Below are 23852 nucleotides of genomic sequence, written 5' to 3'. Positions count from 1 at the left end.
GTCCAGGACGTGGATGTGCTCCCAATTAGCTCATTTCCATGTGAACTGACTGAAATCCGTTCACACATTCTTCTGCCGAAATGGAGGAATGAAGAACCAGTTCAACATGAAGGAGATGTGATGGGATTCATGTTCTTGTGCCTTGGTCCTCCCCAGGCTCTCCATTGTTCTCCCACGCTCTCCTTGGTCCATTGAAGACTTTCGAGTTGTCCGTAGTTGTGAATGAGAGGGTGAATGGTTGGATGATTGACAGGCGATCTGATCAAGTTGAGCTTCATCTCATGCCCCAGTGTCACCTGGGATTGGCTGCCGCCTCCAGGTGGCTATACTCTATATGAGCTTCAGGCAACGAATTAGTGAATCTGTCATGTTCTGATAAGAGCTCAGTCACCGGTTGTGTTAGCCAGCTAGCTAACTGTGACAAATAAAGCGAGCTTGCACATCAGCAGCTTCTGCTGATCAGCCTCATTGGTGTGTGTTTGTGTGTGTCCGGGGTTACACCACCAGAGACGCCAGAGGGGAGAACGTGATACGAGAGTGGAACCAGGACAGTTCTCGCTGTTCTGGAGCCTGTTTGCAGCTACAGATGACTAATGGTCCCACTCACGGAAGTACTCCGAGTACTCCGAATACATGCAATATTTGTCCAGAAAACTTCATACTGCAGTACTTTTTGAATATTTCATCAGTGCAACCATTTATGTAGAAACAGAAAACATTCACTCATTCATTAACACATATAAAGGCAGCATTCATTCACACATCACAGACACACAGCATACACTCATTCACATCATACGGACATGCAACATGAATGAATTCATTCATACATACATCATAAGACTATAGCATTTAACTCATTCATGCATCATATAGAGACGTTCACTCATTCACAGAGACATGCACCATTCACTCATTCACCTCACGCAGATATACAACCATTCACTCATTCATTCACACATCACAGACATGCAACATTCACTCATTCATGTCATGTAGAGACCTACAGCCATTCGCTCATTCACAACCCCCCTCCCCCATTGGACTTGAGCCAGGGACCTTCCGTAGTTGGAGGTTCTAATCTGCACTGCCGGTCTACCTTACATTTTTTAGCAGTGCCTGCACTGCTGAGCTGCAGTACTCTTTAGTACTCTGCAGCTCTTCCTCCACACCCCTCCACCCTTCCCTCTTTCTCCTTATCTCATCTTTATTGGTCGCTGTTAATTTCATCCAGGGGTTGCAGGCTGGTCCGGAAGCCTACTGAGAAACTCCAGGCTGCTGTCAGACAAAGACCCGGGGCAGAGCCAGACCTGATGTCTGTCGTCTGGGGAGGGGTGACGAGGTTCTCTTTGGGTTCTCCATGTTCTCCATTAGTCAATTCCTTTGAGTAATCTAAATTGGCTACAGGTGGGAATGAGAGGATGAATGGTTGGACGTTTGCGATTGACAGCTGGCCTGTGGGGTTAAGTCCCGCCCTTCATCCCGGGGACAGCTCTGATTGGCTCCCCTCTGTGTGCAGGATGAGGGCCAATGACACTCCGCTAATGCATGAATGATTGTTATGTTCCTCCCCCATTCCTCAGAGGAACTTCTCTGAGTTCCTGGGTTGGAAACTATTAATCCTCTCACTCTGTTTGTTGTCATGGAAACAGAAGCATTTTAACATGATTTCCCGACGAGTGCATGTCGTTTATTTATAGAACCCCCCACCCGCCTCCATCTCTTTGATGTGGGATTGACAAAGTCATTAATGAGCTAGTTAGCGCTCAGCGGCGCGCCGAGCGTCCCATGAGGCACCTGTCCATTTTGGAGGAGGGTGGAGGGTCTGAACGTCCAAAACACCAGAAGAGGCTTATCCAGAGCAATGTCTCCGTTCCTGCTCCGTCAGCAGCCAGTCGGGGCCGAGCCCACCAATCCTGTCACGTCGCCTGATGGATTGAGGTCGCCGGCGTCATTCGCTCCATGATTGGGATGGAAATGAGCTGCCGCCTTGCCTGTGTGTGTGTTGTGGGGGGGGGGGGTTAGTAGGAGGTCTTGGTTTGTTTCCCTCATGCGTCAGAGAGAGAATGATCTCCATAACATCCTTCAGGTTCCCCAAAGCCACCGCAAATGACTTACAGAGGAGGGCAGATGTTCTTCAAAGAAACCTGATCTCCATGGGTTCTCCAAACCCTGTGCTGCTAGAGAAGACCTCCCCTCGCATTCTTTCATTCATCTATACATTTATACATCTATACATCACACCTGGAGCTTTGCCCAGTTGTGAATTGGGAGAGAGGCTGGTTCACCTTGGACCAATCACAGGGCTACATGTAGAGACATCCAACCATTCACACGTCTGGAGAGTGTAGGGTCTCCACTGAACCCTCTGATTGTGTTGGGATTGGGAGGAATCCGGAGAACCCTGAGGAACCCCGCACAGACATGGGGAGAACATTGAGATTCCACACCTGTGGGAATCCAGCCAGGGACCTTCATTGGTGTGCACCTCCATGTTCTCCACACATTCCCCCTGATGGGTTCCTCTGAGACCAGAGCTGTTCTTCACTTTTTCATCTGGAGGAATGTTCTGGTGGCAGGAGATGAAACCAGAACGCAGGGCCAGGACATCCATCCCATTCAGGAATAGCAGGACCAATGTGGGCTCTGGATACGCAGCTGGTGGAGGGGAAAGATGCAGATGGGAAAGCTGGTTGATAGGGAATGCTGGTGGAGGGGGAAGCAGGTGGAGGAGAAGCAGATGGTGAGAGAAGATGCTGGAGGGGTAGCAGTGGAGGTGTAAGGTGGAGGAATGGGAAGCAGGTGGTGGAATGGAGCAGATGGAGGGGGGAAGCTGTAGAAAAGGGAGCTGATGGAGGGGGAAGCAGGTGGCGGTGTAAGGTGGTGGAGGGGGCAGTTGCGAATGGGAGGGCTGGTTGATGGGGAAGCAGGTGGAGATGGAGCTGGTGGAGGGGGAAGTCAATTTTCATAGAAGCACCTGGAGCCTCAGGGTGGATCCTGCTCTCCTCCACCATCCCAGCCAGGCTCTGAGGAGGGAAGGCCAGGTTCCTCCTTGAGCTGCAGACTCTGGAGGAAGTCCAGACCTGAAGGTTTGATAGGAGATGATTGACAAGCCAATTGTTAGTAACATATTTGTAATAATTATTATTTTCAAAGAAGAACAGGGTATGAGAAATGCATTCATTTATTCTCTGCATCCTGCATGGGTGGTTGTAGAGGGGGTGAGCTTAACCTGGACGACTCAGCCTAAACTCCGCCTGTCTTCTAGTGATGGGACCATGATACCTCAAGGAGTGTATTGACACACTAGACAAACTGTGTCGGCACTGTATTGATACTGTGTTGGTCACCCAATAGTGACTCCTGCAGTAGTTATAAAATCATTGCAGGTAAAGAACTTGTCTGTGTAAATGGTAAACTGAGTTGGTATGTAAAATATAGCAAATTTGAGTTACAAATCAGAGTTACAATTTTTATCTTATGTACACATTTTTGTTAACTGCTAAATCATATGAAAAAAAAGACAAAAAAATTATTAGTTTATGATTTTTTATTGAGCAACAAAAGTTTTTGGAGTGTCTTTGCTCCAAGGCGATTTCTCCTCTTAGACACCAGCTCCCCAGCCTTAGAAAATACTCTTTCAGAGCCGACACTTCACCTACAATAACTTAAAAAGTTAATTTATCTGAAAACAATTCAAACCTCTTACCGGAACAGAGTAAAAACTAAGATAGAGCATTGCATTCACTTGCTAAAAAAATAGACACCCTATCTCATGATTTCGAGATCAGGATCTCGTAGTTACGAGATATAATGAATTAAGCAACTGTAAGGCTCTTTAACTGACTATCATATGTATCACAGGTCATTCACTTGATAAACTTGATAAAGTGAGTGCAATGCGCCACCGTAACAAATAGTATATAACAGTGAACAATGCTCAAAGGAGAAAAAGATTTACCTTGTTTGGCGTCACAAGATCAAAATGATTCCACACTGGGGAAAACTTCTTAGAATGATCAATAATTACGCTAAACCCCATCCAACAAACCCACGACGTGTTGATACAGTTTGTTTCCTTATATATACACTTTGGCGCAGCACATCCAAACGATACAGTTCCTGTATCGGTCACGTGACTCTTTCTTAAAGTAATACTGGCACCGATACAGGGTTTCACTCTTGAGCTCTCGGCACAGTGCTGATGCACCAGTGTCGCTCTTCCCTTCACTACTGTCACACCTTCTATGGCGCGATTTGCACACATTTGTACATATCTAAGCACATCTGTGTTCTTTTACACATCTTTGTACACATCTATGTGGTTCTGCACTTCTGTAGGTACTGCATGTACTTACCAAGTACCAGCGGACTCAGGAAACTGCAGTACCACCATATAGTACTTTACTTCTTAACCTGTGAGTACTTGCCTCAGGGGAACCCACTTGGGGGGGAAAACATGGACCAACAGGGTGTGGAGGTCAGCTTCATCAGTAGTGTGTGTGTGTGTGTGTGTGTGTGTGTGTGTTTTGCAGCATGCCAGGCACTCCCGCAGAGATGCACGTCTAAGTGTTGCTGAGATATTATTCTAATACTCAGCGAGAAACTCAGATTACATGCCTGAGTGAGCTAAGGGCTCTCTGGAGAACACACACACACACACACACACACACACACACACACACACACACACACACACACACACATACACGCACACACCCGTCCCTGGGAGGCATCCTTCAGCATCTCTGGTTGCAGGGAGCAGTGATCCATGGCGGCCCAGTGGTGTGGGGCAGCCGAGCGTGGAGATGATGGTACAACCCAGAAAAGGGATGTCGGGAGGTACCATGTTTACTTCTGGGGCCACAGGTGAATTATCATATAGTAAACCTCACTTCATTCAGAACTTTGACTTCAGAGAGCATTGACTTCGGGGTTTTCAGATCCAAGCCGTGGCTCAGTTGATGTTCTGCTTTGTGATCAGAACCCAGACCTCAACTCCGTGGAGTTTGGATTGGGAGAGGAGTTTGAATGTTCCTCCGAGGAGGTTTACTGTCAGGGCTCTGCAGGAGGTCCTGGAGAACCTGTCATAACTGGTTCCCCTGCGTTGAGGCGATGCCAGAACTCTGAACTTTCCAAAGCTCTTGAGAAGAAAGCTGCATGCTGCTTGGAGGACGTGGAGATGATGTGGAGAACCGGCTCTTGGCGGGGCTCTGAAGGAGCCGCAGAAAGAGTTCAGGGTCTTTAAAGACATCATGGATAAGTGGAACTCACAGGTACAGATGTGAGAATTGTGGTGAACGGGTTCCTTCCAATCACAGCTGCCGGCTGAGCCAGGGGGTGGGGCTTAACCTGGACAGGGTCAGCTGTCAATCAACCAACCATTCACCCTCTATTCACACCTACAGAGAACATGGAAAACCCAGGAAGGGGAACATGGGGAGAACCCAGTCCACCGTGGGATTAGAACCATTTAACTGTCAGGCAGGAATGCTATGCTGATGATGCTAACCGAAAGTGGGCCTCCATAAACACATAGTTATGTTTATAAATGTTTACAACCCGCCCGCCACTTGCTGACCGTTGCCTTGGGTGCTGGCAAGACTTTCACTTTAATCAGGAAATATGAAAACAGCCTTCTGGGGCCTGGAAGGCATGGAGATCATCTTTGGGTGGCGCTGTCCGTCACGCTGCAATGTTTTTTTGGTGTGAAATAAGAACGGCGGTCTTTGATGCATATGGCAGCCCGGCCTGGGGGAACCCGGGCCGGGGATTATCTGGGCATGCTCAGATCAGCCAGGCAGAGATATTTACCAAGAGAACCAAAGCTGGGAACCCACCCCTTCTACAGACCTACATGTGGACACCAGGGTCACTCATGTGTTCATCCAAACGTGAGACATTCTAGCAAACACGATTGGATGAAGATGAATGAGTGAATGAAGGAGCGGATGTTCTCCACATCTTCTGATACCATGGATCGATTTGTTGAGAGTTGTAGGAACGTTGATTTTCTGTAGCAGGAGATGAACCTGGGCTCATTCATTCATTCATCCCAGGGTGAACCACAGTAAAAAAGATCAACTTGTGAAATATGGCGGTTCCTGGTTCAGGTCTGATGTCTCACTGTCCACATTCTCCTACCTGGGGTTTCCAGGTTTTCCACCTTCAGTCTACAGGTTCATGGAAAACTAAATCGTCCGTGGGTGTGAATGGTTGGATGTCTCTGATTGACGGCTAATGGGTGATTGACAGCTGACGCCTCCACGTTAAGCCCCACCTCCCCCTCCAAAGCAAACTGGGAATGGAGGAGGAGGCGGTAGGCAAATGAACATTCGATGGAGGATGAATTTTCTTCATTTTCATCTTTGTTGGCGTGTCAAACGAGACCTCGCCAGGGAAGTGGCATCCGGCCTCTACCCTGGCGGCCATCTTTACGGTGGCTGCAGAGGCAGGAAGTCCCTCAGACGTCTGCCTCTGGAGGGGCAGATGAAATCTGCGTCTGGCTATCATCCCAGACAGGAAACAGGAAGTGCGGTGGCGATGACAGAAACCAGGCGGGTTCCTGACACTGAGGGTTCTGCAGACAATGAACAGACATTTTTCTTCCTGGGCTCTCTATGTTCTCCTGCTGGGGTTCATTCTATGTTCTTCTCCTGGGCTCTCCATGCTCTCCTGCCTGGTTTCTCAAGGTTCTCCATCCTTGGTTCTCTATATATTCTCTGTCTTCCTCCCACAGTCTAAAAGGAGAAGGTGAATGATTGGATGATTGACAGCTGACCCGTTCAGTGACTGCCCCTCGCTTGGCTTCTCCCCCTTGTTAAACTAGTAATAGCACTAGTTGAGGTAATACTAGTCATAGTAGCTTAATAGCACCCCTGGTACTTCACCAGGGGTGTCGGTCTATCAGCTGACAGCTGCAATTACATAATCTTGCTTGTGTGTTTGTGTGTGTGTGTGTGTGTGTGTGTGTGTGTGTGTGTATGTGTGTGTGTGTGTGTGTGTGTTCGTGTGTGCGCGCGTGTGTGTGTGTGTTTCTTATCTTCACACCGACCCTGTGATGTTCTTGCAGGTCTGTGATCCGTGCAGCGGCCATCTTGTTGCCCAGTCCTTGGATCCATGTCTGTCCCTGGCGTGGAGCTGAGATGTTCCATTGAGGTTCTGCGGTCCGTCTGACATCGAAGCTCCCTGATGATCACCAGAGAATATGTGGCCGTACTTCTGGTGGGTCTCTGCTTCCTCCTGGACCAATGTTCTCCAGCCCCTTCGAGCAGAACCCAGGGCGGGGTGGTGCCTGTCGGGGTTGGAGCCACAATGGCTCCGCCCGATGAGGGAACCCGGTTGGAGGTCAGGACCAGACCGAGGCGGCGTGGAAGGTCCAGGGCTCAGCGCACGAAAAGAGGCTGGGTGTGGAACCAGTTCTTTGTCCTGGAGGAATATATGGGCACCGAGCCACAGTACGTCGGGAAGGTAAGAAGGTTCTCCATATCTCATGGCTTTTCTCAGAGACAGAAGCTGGATCTGACCAGGGCTCTGCAGGGTTGGTATGATCTGCCCATCTTCGTAAGATTCTGCCAGGTTCTAACCTGGACAAACATCTCTCTAAGTTTAACTTGGACGCTGGATTCCTGGCTGATAACCAAATCCATGTTCTGCGGAGAATCCAAAAGCATGAAGGGCTCCAGACAGTTCCCTCATTTTGTGGATGCACAGTGGTGGTGGGCTTGGTTTTTGTGTATTAGCAGGAGAACCCACCGCAGAAGGATTATGGAAGAACCAAGAAGGACAAAGGGGATAGATTCGGGCTGAGAACCTCAAATGTGAGGTCCAGGAACCGAAGGTGGACAACAGTTGAAGAAAAACAGACCACCGCTTTGTTCCCGTGAAAAAAGGACAAAGACATCATGTGAAGACCTACAACCTTCTGATCTGCGCCTGGAGGACCAATTGCACCCTCTAAGAATTAATGTTCCTAGGTGTTCCTTCTCAGGTTCTGCCTTCCGAACATTGCAGGTGAAGGAGGAGGTGAGGATGAGAAGGGTTTGCAGGAGGTGTCTGGATGAAGGCCCCGGAGGTTGTCGGGTGTCGGTGGAACACCTTGGTTCTGACAGATGTTCTCGCTTCGCCCTTCCTATCCGGATCGGTGCCCTTCCCTCCCAAGTTTTGACCTGGTTCTCTCCATGAGGAGTCTACATGTTCTCCCATCTGGAACAGAAAGTTCTGCTCCTGAGTATGAATGGCTGCGGTTCCACACGTCAGAGCGTCTCGCTGGACGATGAAACGTGATGGCTGAACTCCACCGAGAACCCAACACCAGAGGGGCGGTACACACGATGGATGGATGGATGAATGAATGAATGAATGGATAGATAAATGGATAAATAGATGGGTGGATGAATGAATGGATAAATTGATGGATGGATGAATTAATGTATGGATACATGGATGGATCGATAAATAGATGGATGAATGGATAAATTGATGGATAAATTGATGGGTGGATGAATGAATATAAGGATACATGGATAGAGGGATGAATTGATGAATGAATGGATACATGCATGGGTGAATGAAAAGACGGATTAATTTATGAAAGAATGGATGGGTGAATTGATAAATTATGTAAATGATGGAGGGATGAATGGATACATGGATGGATGAATGAATGGGTGACTGAATCGATGGATGGATGAATGAATGGTCAACTGAATGGATAGACAAATGAATGGATGGAGGGATGAAATCATGGATTAATGAATGGCTGAAGTAATGAATGATTGGACAGATGAATGAATGGATGGAGGAAGCATGAGCAAATGGATGAATGAATGAATAGGTTGATGAATGGACCGATGAATGGATGGATGGATGAATTTATAAATATTCCCTCCTGGGCTTTCGGCTCAATCCTGCTTTGTTTGTTGGAGAGATGCAACAAACCGTGACATCTCCTGTCCCACTGCTTCTTATTCACACAGTGTGTGTGTGTGTGTGTGTGTGTGTGTGTGTGTGTGTGTACACCTCGATATCAGGGAGAGGTGCGATCCAGAGGAGATGTTCTTGCCCCTGGGAGGTGAAAAACATGGGAGCACCCTGTGTCTCTCTGCTCCTCTGCAGCCTGAAGACCAGCCTGAACCAGAGGAGAACCTCGGTACCTGCCCTAGTATTCCAGAAAACCCCCAGACCTCACTTCCAGATTTATTAATTCTTCTGGAATTTCCTCTAGACGTATCTCGGGTCAGCATCTCATCTGCAGACAGCACCCTCAGTAATCTGATTACATTTCAATGACATAAGTGCTGAGTCGCCAGACAGAAAGTGAGTTCTGCTGGCGGGGGGGTCTCACAGAACCAGCTGTCAATCACAGGACCAGCTGTCAATCACAGGACCAGCTGTCAATCACAGAACCAGCTGTCAATCACAGGACCAGCTATCAATCCCAGGGCCATCTGTCAACCAAAGAGACATCCCGTTATTCCCTTTCATTCACACCTTCAGACACTTTGAAGTCTTCAATGAACCTACCAGATATCTTGGGACTGTGGGAGGAACATGGAGAACCTGAAGAGAACCCAAGCAGGGAAACATAGAACCCATGAAGGAGAACCCAGGTAGAAGAACATACCATACAGCATTTTGGCAGTGGTGTCATCTAAGTTTCTTCCAGGCCGGAGGGGGTGTTGGTTTTCCAGGATTGGTCAGCAGGTTCTCCATGTCCTCAGATGGGTCTCCACCAGCCCTGAGGACATCTCTGTGCTAAATCTGTCGTTCTCACCTCCCCACATCATTTCTCTGCTGCTTGCCCACCTTCTCCTGACCTCCTCCTCCTCCTTCTTCTACCACCTCTGAGGCCCACCATCTCCGTTCAAACCGAACACCGTAGATTGGTACAAGCATCTCCTTCAAGGGAACATCTGATGAACTGAATGACAGTGAAGAACGTTCCTCCAATCAGCTTCTCCACTTCATTGGATCTCATGTCCTCAGGTTGGGCTCTCTGGTTTCCTGAGGTTCCTGGTGTGGTTCTAGCAATGGAAAGTCAAGAACCCATGGTTCTCTCTCTTTAGAACTGAGAACTGCCTTGGTTACATCACGATACTATCATGCTGGAGAAGCAGAACCCAGGGAGGTTCCTCCAGGTCATGTGACTAAGTGAGTTGGCATGGCCTGATGGACCAGCAGGTTCTCCCTGTGTGATCCTCCCATGTTCTCCTGCCTGTTAGAACTCCCAGCTGTCCCACAGTCTTCATGTCCTATCAGAAGGAGATGTTTTCTCTGCAGGAGAAGTGGATCATGTTCAGATGTTCTCAGACACCTTATTGACAGCATTGGCAGGCAGCTTTATCGGACTCTGCCCTCCTGTCCCTATTACCGTTGCTATGGTAATAGAAGTTCACCTGGGAGTGCGCGTGCGCCTGAACACGCACACACACACACACACACACACACTCTGGTTAACAGCCAGGTAGAGACAGGTGTGATTCCCTTAAGGGCTAAAGGTTGAGGTCCACTGATAGAGGAGCTTTGCAGCTTCCCCGCCGGGACCACCTGCTGAGCGCGCACACACACACACACACAGACACACATGGGGGATTATGCCGGGGTCTGCAAACACCCCGGCTCAAACAGGAGTTTCCTTCCAGGGCTCCATCCGGTGGCTGATCAGCATCGGCACTCTTCAAGCCAGATGGAAGTGTGTGTGTGTGTGTGTGTGTGTGTGTGTGTGTGTGTGTGTGTGTGTGTGTGTACATTTACTTGCCACACACACCTCACACTGGGAGGGGCTCGACATAGAGCTAGTGAACCATGGCCTGGACTCGGACCTGCTTGTGTGTGTGTATGTGTATGTATATGACTGCAACACCATTATAGTAGCTCATAAATACAAGCCTTTGATCATCTTATGCACTCACATACACACACACACACACACACACACATACACACACACACACACTTAATGGTGAATGTGTCAGGCTGAGTCCGCTGAGCTGGATGTGGGTATCAACCGCCTGTAACTCTTTGTGTGTGTGTGTTTGTGTGTGTGTGTGTGCGTGTGTGCACGTGTGTGTGTGTTATCCCACCTCAAAGCGGCTTATGGATCTTATCAAGACATTGTTGTGATAAGATTAAGTCTTGCTGCTTCTCACCACTGAGCCTGTATGTGTGTGTAGGATGTATAAGAGGGCAAACCTTCATCACTGTGAGGTCACTGGAGCGACATGATTATTCCTCACACACCAAGTGCGTCTCTGTCGCCCCGTTTTGAGGAGGCTGTATTGTCTGTTATTGTAATCTGTATGTGTTTGTGCGCGTGCGTCTGTTGAGTCTTCAGGAGCCTTTATCATCAGGTCTCTGAAGAGCATTTCAAAGACCTTTTTTTAATTTTTATTTTCATTTTATTTATCATCTCTAAAGCAGGCCTCTCTCTCTCACACACACACACTCACACCAGAGCAAAGGAGCTTAAAAGTCCGAAAGTAAAAGAAGTTAAAGCAGACAAAGTTCAAAAGGCTGTGGTCAGGAAGTCAGGTGGTCTGGAGCTGCTGGTAAACATCTGACCTCCAGGCTGTCCTGCACCTGAAGGCATCTCATCATAAACATCTGCAAACTGTCATTCCAAAGCCGAAGATCAGTTCTCACACATACATACGTAAACACACATTCTTTACCCTGTATGTCCTAAGTTCCACTCTGGTTTTAAGAATGGAACTGAAACGGCAGGGGAGAACTCGAGGTCAATGTTTTACACAGCGTCAGAGAAGGTGGGTGCATGTGGTCTACTGGGGTTGTTTCTGTACCTTCTAGAGCTCAATGTGTTCCAGAAGGCTGCATCGGGGGGAGAGCAGATCTTCACGTGTGTGTTTGTGTGCGTGTGTGTGTGTGTGTGTGTGTGTGTGTGCGTGTGTGTCCCAGCTGCACACAGACATGGACCTCGGTGAAGGGGCGGTGAAGTACACTCTGTCGGGAGAAGGTGCCGGTTCCATTTTCACCATCGACCCAATCACTGGAGACATCCATGCCCTGATGGGACTGGACAGGTGAGGACATGTTCTCCTACCTGTTATCTATTTTTGAGGTTTCTCAATGTTCTCCTGCATGGGAATCTCTGTGGGTTCTCTCCATCTTCTCCTGCACCTATGTGTGAGGTTCCTCTCCTTCAGTTCAAAACCCCTTTAAATTATCTATTTTTGTGAATGAGGATGAATGGTTGGATGATTGACAGCTGACTCGTCCAGGTTAAGCCCCACCTCCCATCCAATCAAAGCCACAGAATATTCATGATGTAACCATACATTATTTATTATGAGTGAATGGTTGTTTGTCTATATATGTGGCCCTGTGATTGACTGGCGACCAGTCCAGGGTGTACCCTGCCTCTCTCCTGATGACAGCTGGGTTAGGCTCCAGCAACCCCCACAACCCTGAGTACAGGATAAGTGGAAGAAGATGGATGGATGGATACCCTGGTAGAGCTAGCACATGTTAGCTTAGCATATGTTGGTTAGCATGGCATGCTTCAGCACAACTGCTGAGGATATGCTTGGGTCAAGAAAGGCTGCAGAGGAGGTGATGCTGCTGTTGCCACGGTAACAAAACGCTAACATCAAAGTGTCTCCCCGCTGACTAGATGCCCTGCGAATTTTATTCTTAGCCCCTCCTGGTAATCTGGATCAGGCCACCTCTGCGGTGGGCTAACAAACAGATTCCCCCGGAGATCACTTTGTTAGGATTAGCTGACATGCTAACAGCCTTGTCACCAAAATACAGGGCGGCAACCCCAGTTTGACTCATGTTCTCCAGCTGAGATGGTCTACTGTTCTCCTGGTGGGCTTGAGTTCCGTCCTGGAGTAAATGTTCTCAACAAGTGCCCATGTCGCTCCTGCGTTCCAGGGAGGAGAAGTCATTCTACACGCTGAAGGCCCAGGCGGTGGACATCCACACGGGCTTCCCGCTGGAACCCGAGTCCGAATTTGTGGTCAAGGTGCAAGACATCAACGACAACGAGCCTCGCTTCCTGGATGGGCCCTACAGTGCCAGCGTGCCCGAGATGTCCCCCATGGGTGAGGAGGGGTCTCCCCAGCAGTACGTGTACAGGGGTGGCACTAGGGGTTTGACACGGGTTTGATGGCGTTCATCTACCGTCATTTCCTGTCCAATTTCCATGGCAACAAGTGTGTCAAATGATGTAGCCATTGTATTTTTGTATGCCAACCTTTCACCTCTATGTTTTCCTGCCTGGGTTCCCTCCAGGTTCTCCGTCTTCTTTGCAAGGTCCAAAAAACAGGAGGTTCATTGAAGGCTTCAGTGAGGGGTTGCTGGATTTCTCTTCATTACTGACAGCTAACTGTCCAGGTTAAGCCCCGCCTCCTAACCCAATGGCTCCAGCTCCACAGCATCCCTGAACTCAGACTGAATGAATGAATAAATAAATGAATTTCTACACATTTTCCAATTAAATTGTTAATCAAACAAGATGAGCAAACTCACACTGACTAGCTAAACACCAGTCATGTAACTTGATAGCAACAGAGATGTTTTGAGATGAACCTAAACAAACTGCCTTGTGTCCATTGTAGTGGAGACTCCACAGACGTGTACTTTGGGCAAGTGCAAAACCAAAAGTAGCTAATGTGATTTGTGGATTCATGGTGGATTAGCAGATTAGCAGAAATGTCAGTACGACTGAAACGCCATTTTTGATGACAGACCCTAACGACCGGCATGCAACGCTCTTGTGTCTGTATGTGTGTGTGTGTGTGTGTGTGTGAGTGGAGGGGTTGCGGTGTGATGCTAGGGCTAGCGGCAGCTTGCATGGCCACTCTGCTGTGTGGTGGTGGGTGCTCCCTCAGAGAGCTTTGAGCTGAAGCATTAAAGGCTTACGGGCCAAAGGCCTCCAGGGTTAAATTACCTCTCAGTAATGGCATTTAGCAGACAGATGGGCTGCTAAGTCTGGCCGAGTCTTCTCTGAGCGTGTGAGAACACACTACTCCAGCATCACATGTCCCACCTGAGAACCTTGCAGAGCCAAGAAGAACAACTTTGCCTTATCTTTGATGTGGTCATTGATGGATCTGCTATTGATCAGGGTTGATGTTTTCACAGCTCAATGTCCCATGCAACCAATGCTGTTTCCTCTACTTTGGTCTGTTTGTGTTCTCATTCATTCATTCATTCATTCATTCATTCATTTATTATCCATACTGCTTATTCTGCAGCCTGGGTCGCTTGGGGCTGCTGCCTATCTCAGGGAGGTGAGGTTCACCTGGACCAGTGGATAACATAAAGAAGCATACAAGTATTCACCCTCTCATTCGCACATCTGGACAATGTAGGGTCTCCAGTCAACCTCTATCATGTTCTTTGACTGTAGGAGGAACCCTGAGGAACTCCAAGCAGACTCGGGGAGAACATGGAGACTCCCACACTATTCCCCTTGTGGGATTCCAGCCAGGGACTTTCTAGCTAGGAGGGGCTAACACTTTCCACCCAAATTAATTCCTCCATCAGGAGTCCTGATGCAGAAGCTCATAGAGAGGATACCAGTTTTACTTCATATTACAGCAGCACTCTCCTGTTACTGAGCTGTCCAATCCTGTCAGACTGCTGTAAAGACATGGATTTTGTTTTGGAGCTGAGGTGTCGTGTTCTGCGTTTTCCTCCAGGAACCTATGTGACCCAGGTGACCGCCACTGACGCCGATGACCCCACTTACGGCAACAGCGCCCGCATCGTTTACAGCATCCTGCACGGTCAGCCCTACTTCTCTGTGGACCCCAAGTCAGGTCAGGACAGCGCTGTGGTAGGAGTTCATTATGCCTATGATTGTCAATTCTTTGGGGAACCTTGGTGTTGGGAACAGGCAGAGTGAAGGAACATTGAAGGCGCTTCTCCTGGACAAAGTCCAGTTCCTCTCCACTTGGTTTAGGCGGAGTTCCATCATTCCACAGTACTTCCTCAATGTGGGCGGGGTTGCAACAGTTCAGTGGTTCCATTAAATGCTCCTTCAAGGGATGGGTGGAGGTGATGGTTGACCCTCCGCTTGTCTGTTGTTTCTTGTCACACAAAGCAGGAGAAGATCCAGAGGAGGCTAAAGGCAGAGAGACGCAGCAGTTGCAGCCATGCTAACATGTAGCACCTCATCAGGTTCTTTGAAAGATAGCAGGTTTAATTGTGGTTTGGAGTGCCCTGACTCAGTGAACATGTTCTCTGGCCAAATCAGGCTGGCAGTCTGATGACGCAATGTTTTAGTATCAGTTTACTTGGAGTACGTGCGTGGAGTACATGTGTCGTACGTACATACGTACGTCACCAGAGTACGTGCTAAAGAAGTACCAGGTACTAAAATAGTAAAGGGTACAATGTACTAAAGAAGGTGCGAGAATCAGGCACTGAAGAAGTAGAGGGTACCAGGTACTGAAGAAGTTCAGGATACTAGGTACTAAAGAAGTTCAGGGTACAAAGTACTCAAGAAGTACAGGGTACTAGGTACTCATGAGTTACAGGATACTAAGCAAAAAAAGAATTTCAGGGTACTAAGCAAAAAAGAATTTCAAGGTACTAAGCACTAAAGAAGTTCAGGGTACAAGGTACTCAAGAAGTACAGGGCCCTAAGTATTAAAGAAGAACAGGATAAAGGGTACCAAGGAAGTTCAAGGTACCAGGTACGAAAGAGGGTCAGGATATAAGGCTCTAAGAAAGTTCTTGTTACCAGGGACAAAAGAGGTTCTGTCCCAGATGGAAATACAGAATCCTGGACCAGCTCCTTAGACTCCCTGCTGATGTGAGGCACCTTTCTGAATTGGGGTGACTCAATGGACCTCTCCAACTCCAGCTTTCCCCCCCTTCCCTCCCCAGGCGTGATCAGGACGGCTCTGGCCAACATGGACCGCGAGGTGAAGGATGAGTACCAGGTGCTTCTCCAGGCCAAGGACATGGGCGGACAGCTGGGGGGGCTGGCCTCCACCACTACCATCAACATCACTCTGAGTGACGTCAACGACAACCCACCACGCTTTGCCAAGAGTGAGCGAGCAAGCACAGAAGGTCGAACAGCTGCCATCAAGACCCTACCCCAACTCTTCCTGTCTGGCAGGTCTGTTCCATCTGCGGGTGCCAGAATCGGTGGTGGTCGGCTCGGTGGTGGGCCGGGTCACGGCCCATGACCTGGACGCTGGCGGCAATGCAGAGGTGGAGTACTCCATCATGCCTGGAGATGAGGGCAGCGTCTTCGACATCGTCTCCAACGGCCGGGAGGGACTCCTAGTTCTGAAGAAGGTGTGTAATCAGACACACTCCTCCAATCCTCTTCAAGTGGAGGAGGGATCCAGGTAGAACCAACCAGCAGGGAAGGTTCTTTGTCAAGAATGTGTGAGTGTGTAGCGGTGCTATTATCCTAATCTGAGGACTCGCTCCACACTGTTACCATGGCTACAGATGTAGAACAGATGTGGAGTTCATGCTGACCCACTGGTTCCAGCAGGTTCCTTCAGGAGGACTCATAAACTGGAGGTCAGAGCCCCCATTAGGGTTCACACACTAAGTGATTGGTCAAGTCAGGTTTGGCTCTACTTCCTGTGTCCCGCCTCCTGTTTTCTCATTGGCTGTTGGCGACACATGCGCATGCCCACACCTGATTGGAAGGCCTGTTTGACAGCGGCTGAGGTTGGCATCCTGGTGGAACCCAGTCATGATGGATAGAAATCAGCTGATCAAAAAGTATTTACTTCCTGTAGGTCTGTAAAGTTTAGCGCTTCTTCAGCCAGGATGTTAGTGTGCTAAACGCTCTCACACACACACACACACACACACACCACGGGTGCACATGTCACATCGGATCAGGCGTGGAGACGCAGCGAGGGTTTCTTCCAGCCCGCCGTCCAAATTACACGAGAAGTCGGAGGATCCGCCCATCCGCCTCAATCCCGACTCACGGGCCGTCCCCGAGCCGTCGTCAAGCTGACGGACTGCAGCCTAGTGACCATGTGACCAAAACAACCTACTAAAATGCTCTGGGTGTTCCTGGAGAACTCAAGTAGAACGTTCCAAATGAAGGGAAGAGAAGATTTACGGGACAGTCTACTCACAGGGCTCCAGGGTGTACCTGGTTGTTAAACAGGATTCTCTCTGTCTGGAGCCTCCATGTTCTCCAGCTTTGGTTCTCTCCCAATGGAGTCTCCATGTTCTCCAGCTTTGGTTCTCCCTGCCTGGAGTCTCTATGTTCTCCTGCTTAGCTTTGCCTGTACTAATCCTCCATTTTCTCCTGCCTTAGTCTCAATGTCCTCATGGGTTCTCTCGCTGTGGAGTCCCGATATTCTCCAGGTTCTTGCCTGTGTTCTCTGACTCAAATCTCAACGTTCTCTTGGTTCCTGCCGTGGATTTCACTCACAGTTCTGCTCACATTGGCCTCCACCCCTCTTTCACTTGTTTGTCCTGTGAGGAGTGCTGTCGCCAACTCTGACAATCCAATCAGGATGCAGCTTTGGGAAACAAGTAAGGTTGTTTTAGGTAACATCTGTGTGTGTGTGTGTGTGTGTGTGTGTGTGTGTGTGGATGCTGTTCCTTCACAGCATCCACACACTGGTGGGATTGAGCTCCTGGAAGTCCTGAGGTTCCCAGCTTCGGCACCATGATATGCACGCCATGATTTTTCTGTGTGCAGCGTTTGACGTGCATGCTGTGTTTGACATGCTAGCCGTGTTTGACATGCGTGCTGTGTGTGATGTGCACGTTCTGTGAGTCTGCGGCTTCCTTTCCATATCAAAGCCCCCCGAAAGTGTGGGGGCGGGACCATGGCGAAGGCCAGTGACCCTTTGAAGTCTCCCCCCGCAGTCAGGGTTGCTGGGCAACAATCATGGAGGTGATCCTGGCTGTGTGGACGGTCGGGTTTTGTGTGGGTGGGTGGGTGTGTGTGTGGGGGGGGGGCCTCCTGTTTTACACACAAACCAGTGGAGGTTAATCCAGGCTCCGTCTGTGACCTTTTACCCTGGACAGGGATGCCGGCCACCACCCTGAAGAAAGAACCACCTGTCTAAGTACACATGCAATTGAGAATACACACGCACAGCACAATGTATACACAAAGTGCAATTTACACACACTGTACATTACACATACACGAACATATTGTTACTCCTGTATTGTAAATTTTGTCTGTTCACGTTTGTCCTTGGTATGTGTGTGTGTGTGTGTGTGTGTGTGTGTGTGTGTGTGTGTGTGTGTGTGTGTTGACGTCTTGATTTTGTGATTCTGTGTGTGTGTGTGTGTGTGTGTGTTTGACGTCTTGATTTCGTGATTCTGTGTGTGTGTGTGTGTGTGTGTGTGTGTGTGTGTGTGTGTGTGTGTGTGTGTGTGTGTGTGAGATATGTCCGTTTGTGTAATGTATGTTTGTGTGTGTGTTTAATGATTATTTGTGTGTGTGATATTTTTGTGTGATGTTTGTGTGTGTAAGTGTGTGTATGTGATGTTTCTCTGTATGTGACGTGTCATTGTGTGTGTGCTTAATGTTTATTTGTGTGTGTGTGTGTGTCTGTGTGTGTGTTTGTGTGCGCATGTGTGTGTTCTTGCCTCCTTACCCCCTTTACTGAAGAAATGAACTGTGTGTCTGTTGGTTTATGTGTGTCCTTCTGCTTGATGTCTGTCTTTGAGTGTTTGTGACGTCTTGCCTGTGTGTGTGTATGTTCTTACTTCGTAATGATTTTGTGCTGAAGAAATTTACTCTCTGTGTGTGTCTGTGTGTGTGTGTGTTTGTGTGTGTGTGTATGTGATGTCGGCCTGTGTATGTGTGTGAGATGTCTGACTGCGATATGTGTGTGTTTGTGTGTGTGTTCTGACCTCTTTACCTCCTTCTCTGCTGATGGAATGAACTGTGTGTGTGTGTGTGTGTGCGCGTGCATCCAGGCCTTGGACTACGAGATCAAGAAGTCGTACATCATGAAGGTGGAGGCCACCAACCCCCAGCTGGACCTGCGGTTCCTCCACCTGGGTCCATTCAAGGACTGGTCCACGGTGAAGGTGAGCATCCTAGACGTGGATGAGCCGCCCGTCTTCACGCGGCCGTCATATTGGCTGGAGGCCTATGAGGACACGCCCCCCGGGACCATCATTGGCTCCGTCACCGCCCACGACCTGGACGCCGGCAGCAGCGCCGTCAGGTGGGGGCGCCGCTCTCCTTCAATCTTTGCCGACTCTGCGCTCTGATTGGTCGGATCAGACCAGATATATAGTTTATATATATCTAATTCAGGGCATGTTCATGGCAGCAGAACCTTCTCCAACCTCTGAAGCAGGCTGGAGGTGGGCGGGACTTAACCTGGGCAGACAGCTGTCAATCATCTGACCTGTCAGCTTCTTATTCTTATGCTTTGAATTGTGGGATGGAGAGCCTGGAGAACCAAGGCAGGAGAACACTGAGAGAACTGAAGCAGGAGAGTGGAAGTAACTGCAGCAGAACATGGAGAGAAGCTAGGCAGCAGAACATGGAGAACACCTTAAACCCATCAAAGCTGCGGGTGGACTTGGCTCCTCTGACCTCCTGCGCTGTTCTGTCTGACTGTCTCTGAACACATCTCTGACCCTAAGCATCTGAGTGCTCAAATAATGATGGTCCAAACCATCAGACGCCAGCAGGTCTCCTGGTGTCTGTCTCTCTATCAAACTGCTGTTTCCAAGGCGACATGTGAGTGAGGTGTCGGGTTCCCGCAGGTACTCGGTGGAGTGGAGGACAGCGGACGGCTGCTTCGATGTGGACACGGTGGAGGGAACCATCTCCACCACCGAACCGCTGGACAGGGAGGGGGTCCTGCAGCACAACATCAGCGTGGTGGCCACCAAAGTCAGTGAGTGGCACCGCCGACGCAGGAGCAGATGTGTCACCACACTCACTCACTCAATTACTCATTCAGACACACACACCTTTAGACACATGTACACACACACACACACACACACACACACACACACACCAACACACCGGAGTCCGTCACCAGGTCACAGACAGGGTTTTCAGTCTGGACTTATGGATGAAAAAATGTGTGGGTGTGTGTCTGTTTAATCCATGCTGTGCAAGTACAATTACAACTTGCGCATGAAGTTCAAGAAGTACAGGAAGTACACAGAAGCAGCTCCTGTGTCCTGAAGGTCCACTCTGATCTCCTCAGTGGATCCCAGTTAAAAATCTCTGATTAAACAAGGGGCACCCCCCCTACACACACACACAACAGCTGTTCAGACTCAATTTATTTAAACGTGAGCAAGCTGCTTAAACCTAGCACCCCCCCTCCACGCACACACACACACCCACAAACACACACACACACACCACCACACACCCGTCGATAAGCTCCTTGAGGTGAATGTCTGCCAGGCTTCCTCCTCATCAGATGGAAATCCTCCATCTGTGGGCTGGTGGAATGTGTGTGTGTGTGTGTGTGTAGGGGGATACAGAACATATGGGAATAGAATGGGGAGTGAATGAATGTGAAAAAAGGGTCGATTAAGGTGAATTGAGAGAATGAAGGGGGAGACGGTGATTGAGGGAAGAAGGGGGGTGATGAGGGGGTGGATGGAGATGGAGGGCAGGTTCAGTTTACAGAAAGGTTCCTGGATGTCTGCTTCCATCTCGTGGTTGGAGAGGGTCTTACAGCAGAGAGACCAGACAGTAATGTGTGTGTTTGTGTTTGTGTCTGTGTATTAATGTGTGCATGGTACTGTACCTTTGTGTGTGTATGTGTATGTGTGTGTGTGCTGGTGTATGCATGTGTGCTTGTCTGTGTTTTAATGTAGCATCATACTGTGCATTAATGTGTGTATAAGTGTGCGTGTGTATGGTTGCTTTTGTGTTTTTGTGTATGCTTCTGCGTATGTATTTGCATTTATGTTTTTGTGTATGCATGTGTATGTGTGTGTTTGCCTTTGTGATTTTGTATATGGATGTGTATGTGTGTGTTTGCCTTTGCGATTTTGTGTGTGGATGTTTATGCGTGTGTTTGCAATTGTGTTTTTGTGTATGTATGTGCATCTGTTTGGTTGTGTGTGCGTGTGTTTGCATTTGTATTTGTTTATGCATTTGTGTGTGTGTGTGTGTGTGTTTGCATTTGTATTTGTTTATGCATTTGTGTGTGTGTGTGTGTGTGTCTGGGATGCGTTTGTCTTGACAATCTTTTTTTTTTTTTTTAAAAGTGTACTTCATGTACTTAATCATCTATCTATCATCTGCCAATGAGAAGCCATTGCTGGGTGAACCTTCTGAGGTTCTAGTCTTAACCTGTGTTCTCCACTCAGAGAACCCGTCGCTGTTCTCCAAGGTGTGGGTGATGGTCTCTGTCCTGGATGTTAATGAGTTCCCCCCGGAGCTGCGGGTTCCTCCTGAGACCTTTGTGTGCGAGAACTCCGAAGTGGGACAGGTGAGTCTGCTGGCTAAGATGACCTCATCCCAAACAGCCAATCAAAGGCCGCCAGGGTAACCTCAGCCATGCTGGCCAATCACAGACCTCCGTCAAGGTGACGTCACCACCAACCAATGGTCTTGTTTCCTGTCTGAACCCTCTGAGTTTGACTTGCGGTAAACAGGAAGTGATGTCAGCGTAATCCACCAGCTGACCAGTTCTGCAAGAGGTTCTGGTTCTGCATCGCCATAGAACCAAAGAGGAGAACCTCCAAAGGGCGCGGCCAATCTGGGACATCATCGGGTTGGGAGGTCGAGTTTAACCTGTCAATCAAACCCCCGACAGGTGATCCAGGTGGTGAGCGCCGTGGACAGGGATCTCCCCCCCATCGGCCAGAGGTTCTTCTTCAAGTCTCCTAAAGAACTTCGCAACAGGAACTTCACCGTGCGCGACTTTGGAAGTGAGTGGAGCTCACGGGCGACGTGAAGGTCCAGGAGGGTTTTGTCACTTTGGGGGCGGGGCTTACCAGTCGTATCTAACAGTAACCGGGTGCCGATGGCTCAAACTTGATTTTCCAAAACATGTCTGTTGGGAGGGAGAGAACGGAAAACAAATCTGATGTGTGTGTGTGTGTGTGTGTGTGTGTGTGTGGGTGTGTGTGTGGGTGTGTGTGTGTGTGTGTGTGTGTGTGTGTGTGTGTCCTCGACAAGCCTGTCATGTCCCCCTGCTCACATCTACAGAGCTGGATCTGATCTAGTCCGACACGCAACACACTCCCCTTGAGCGTGTGTTTGTGTGTGTGTGTGTGTGTGTGTGTGTGTGAGTGTGTGTGTGTGTGTTTGTGTGCTGCAGGAACAGGAACAAGGTGCTTTAATAGCTTCTGCCCTGTCAGGTTCCATCCCAGTCCTGCTGCAACACATGCTTTTCCACCTGGCCAATCAGCTTGGAACTGTTCCATTCCCCTAGAACCGGTTCTTCCCTTCAGAACTGTTCTTTTGCCATAGAACCGGTTCATCTAGAACATTCCCGTCCTTTAGAATTGTCATGTCTCTTAAAATTGTCCCTTTCCTTTTGAACCGGTTCTTTCCCGCAGAACTGTTCTGTCCCCTTAGAACCATTCCATTCCTTTTAAAGCATTACGTCCCTTGCAACCAATCTGTACCTTTAAAACGTTTCTTTACCTCTGAACTGTTCCATCCCCTTAGAACCGTCATGTTCTCTTAAAATTGTCCCTTTCCTTTAGAGCCAGTTCTTTCCCTCAGAACAGTTCTGCTCCCTTAGAACAATTCTTTTCATTAAGAACCAGTTGTTTCCCTTAGAACCTTTCTGTTCCTTGCAGCCAATCTGTTCCTTTATAACGTTCCTGAACCTGGCTTCTCTTCGGTTCTGGTTCTCCCTGAGGACACCTTCATTTTAAAAGAGAATGTCTCCATCAAAGCATTCCTTTCGATGCCATCGTCCTCCAGAAGAACTAGAATGTCTCCGTCAAAGGCTTCTGCCTTTCCGCTCAATGTTCTTTTGGATGCTCTCCTTGATTTTCTCCCCATTGTTCCAGCCAATGAAGTCATTCTCCAGTAGAACTAGATCTTTGTTCAATCGCTGCTCGTGAGGTACTGCTCTGTGTTCTTCTCGATGTTGCCATCGTCCTGTAGGACTAGAACATCAATGGCTCCTCTTGAGGTCCCACTGAATGTTCTACCAGATGTTCTGCTTGATGTTCCCCGCAATGACCTCAAGTCCCACTAGAGCTAGAACATCTTTGTTCAGTGGTTCCCTTTGATGTTCCCTCAATGTTCCATTCGATATCGCCGTTCTCCAGCAAATGAGAACATCTCTACCAAAGTGGTCTGCTTGATGTTCAGCTTGGTGACGTTATAGTCCAGTAGAAGTAGATCTTCACTGGGTGAAGTAGATCTTCACTCAGGACGTTCTGCTGGCCGTTCGCCTAACCTAACTCCTCCGCTCTCCTCCCGTCATCCAGACAACACAGCGGGCATTGTGACGCGGCGCTCGGGGTTCAGTGAAGACCTTCTGCAGGTTCCGGTGGTGGTGGAGGACAGTGGCTACCCGGCCCAGAGCAGCACCTCAACCCTCACCGTTCATGTCTGCTCCTGCCCGCCGGGCCGACGGCCAATCAGCTGCTCCGCTCAGACCGCCATCCTGCACGCCGGCATCAGTGCTGGGGCCGGGACTGCCATCCTGCTCAGCTCTGCTCTGCTCATGGGTAGGACACACACTAACATACAAGCACAAACACACACAAATTTACACAGACACAAACAAACTAATATACCCACACACTAACACACACACAAACATACACAATAACACACATACTAACACACCAACACACACACACTAACAAACACGCACACTAACACACACACACACACACACACACACACACGCACACACACACACACACGCACACACAAATACGCACATTAACACATACACACACGCGCA

The 23852-nt window shown here is 48.9% G+C and overlaps 1 protein-coding gene and 1 long non-coding RNA gene across 3 annotated transcripts in view; one reads left to right on the top strand and one right to left on the bottom strand.

The window, feature by feature from the left end:
* LOC147230191 (cadherin-12-like) overlaps window positions 1-23852 on the top strand; it is a 28797-nt gene that overhangs the window by 1774 nt on the left and 3171 nt on the right. The window contains exons 2-12 of one of the 2 annotated variants that reach the window (XM_086153435.1): window positions 7073-7470; window positions 11917-12041; window positions 12895-13064; window positions 14667-14753; window positions 15859-16026; window positions 16097-16278; window positions 18901-19154; window positions 19705-19838; window positions 21283-21404; window positions 21732-21846; window positions 23368-23610. In XM_086153435.1, coding sequence (XP_086009561.1) covers window positions 7192-7470; window positions 11917-12041; window positions 12895-13064; window positions 14667-14753; window positions 15859-16026; window positions 16097-16278; window positions 18901-19154; window positions 19705-19838; window positions 21283-21404; window positions 21732-21846; window positions 23368-23610 — 1879 coding nt within the window. In that variant the 5' untranslated portion in view covers window positions 7073-7191. Of the gene's footprint in view, window positions 1-7072; window positions 7471-11916; window positions 12042-12894; window positions 13065-14666; window positions 14787-15858; window positions 16027-16096; window positions 16279-18900; window positions 19155-19704; window positions 19839-21282; window positions 21405-21731; window positions 21847-23367; window positions 23611-23852 lie in introns of both variants that reach the window. The other variant, XM_086153434.1, reaches the window with a different exon arrangement.
* LOC147230192 (uncharacterized) lies at window positions 2557-4078 on the bottom strand. Its single transcript, XR_015106741.1, has 3 exons — window positions 3962-4078; window positions 2978-3083; window positions 2557-2658 (listed from the first exon to the last, which is right to left on the bottom strand). It is a non-coding gene; the product is annotated as an uncharacterized LOC147230192 (long non-coding RNA).

Source organism: Fistularia commersonii, chromosome 10, assembly GCF_037954325.1.
Source record: "Fistularia commersonii isolate RoL2024-O1a breed Wild chromosome 10, RoL_Fcom_v1.0, whole genome shotgun sequence".
Lineage (NCBI taxonomy): Eukaryota > Metazoa > Chordata > Actinopteri > Syngnathiformes > Fistulariidae > Fistularia > Fistularia commersonii.
The sequence above is the reverse complement of the archived record's forward strand: the minus strand, read 5'-3'. Positions and strand labels throughout refer to the sequence as shown.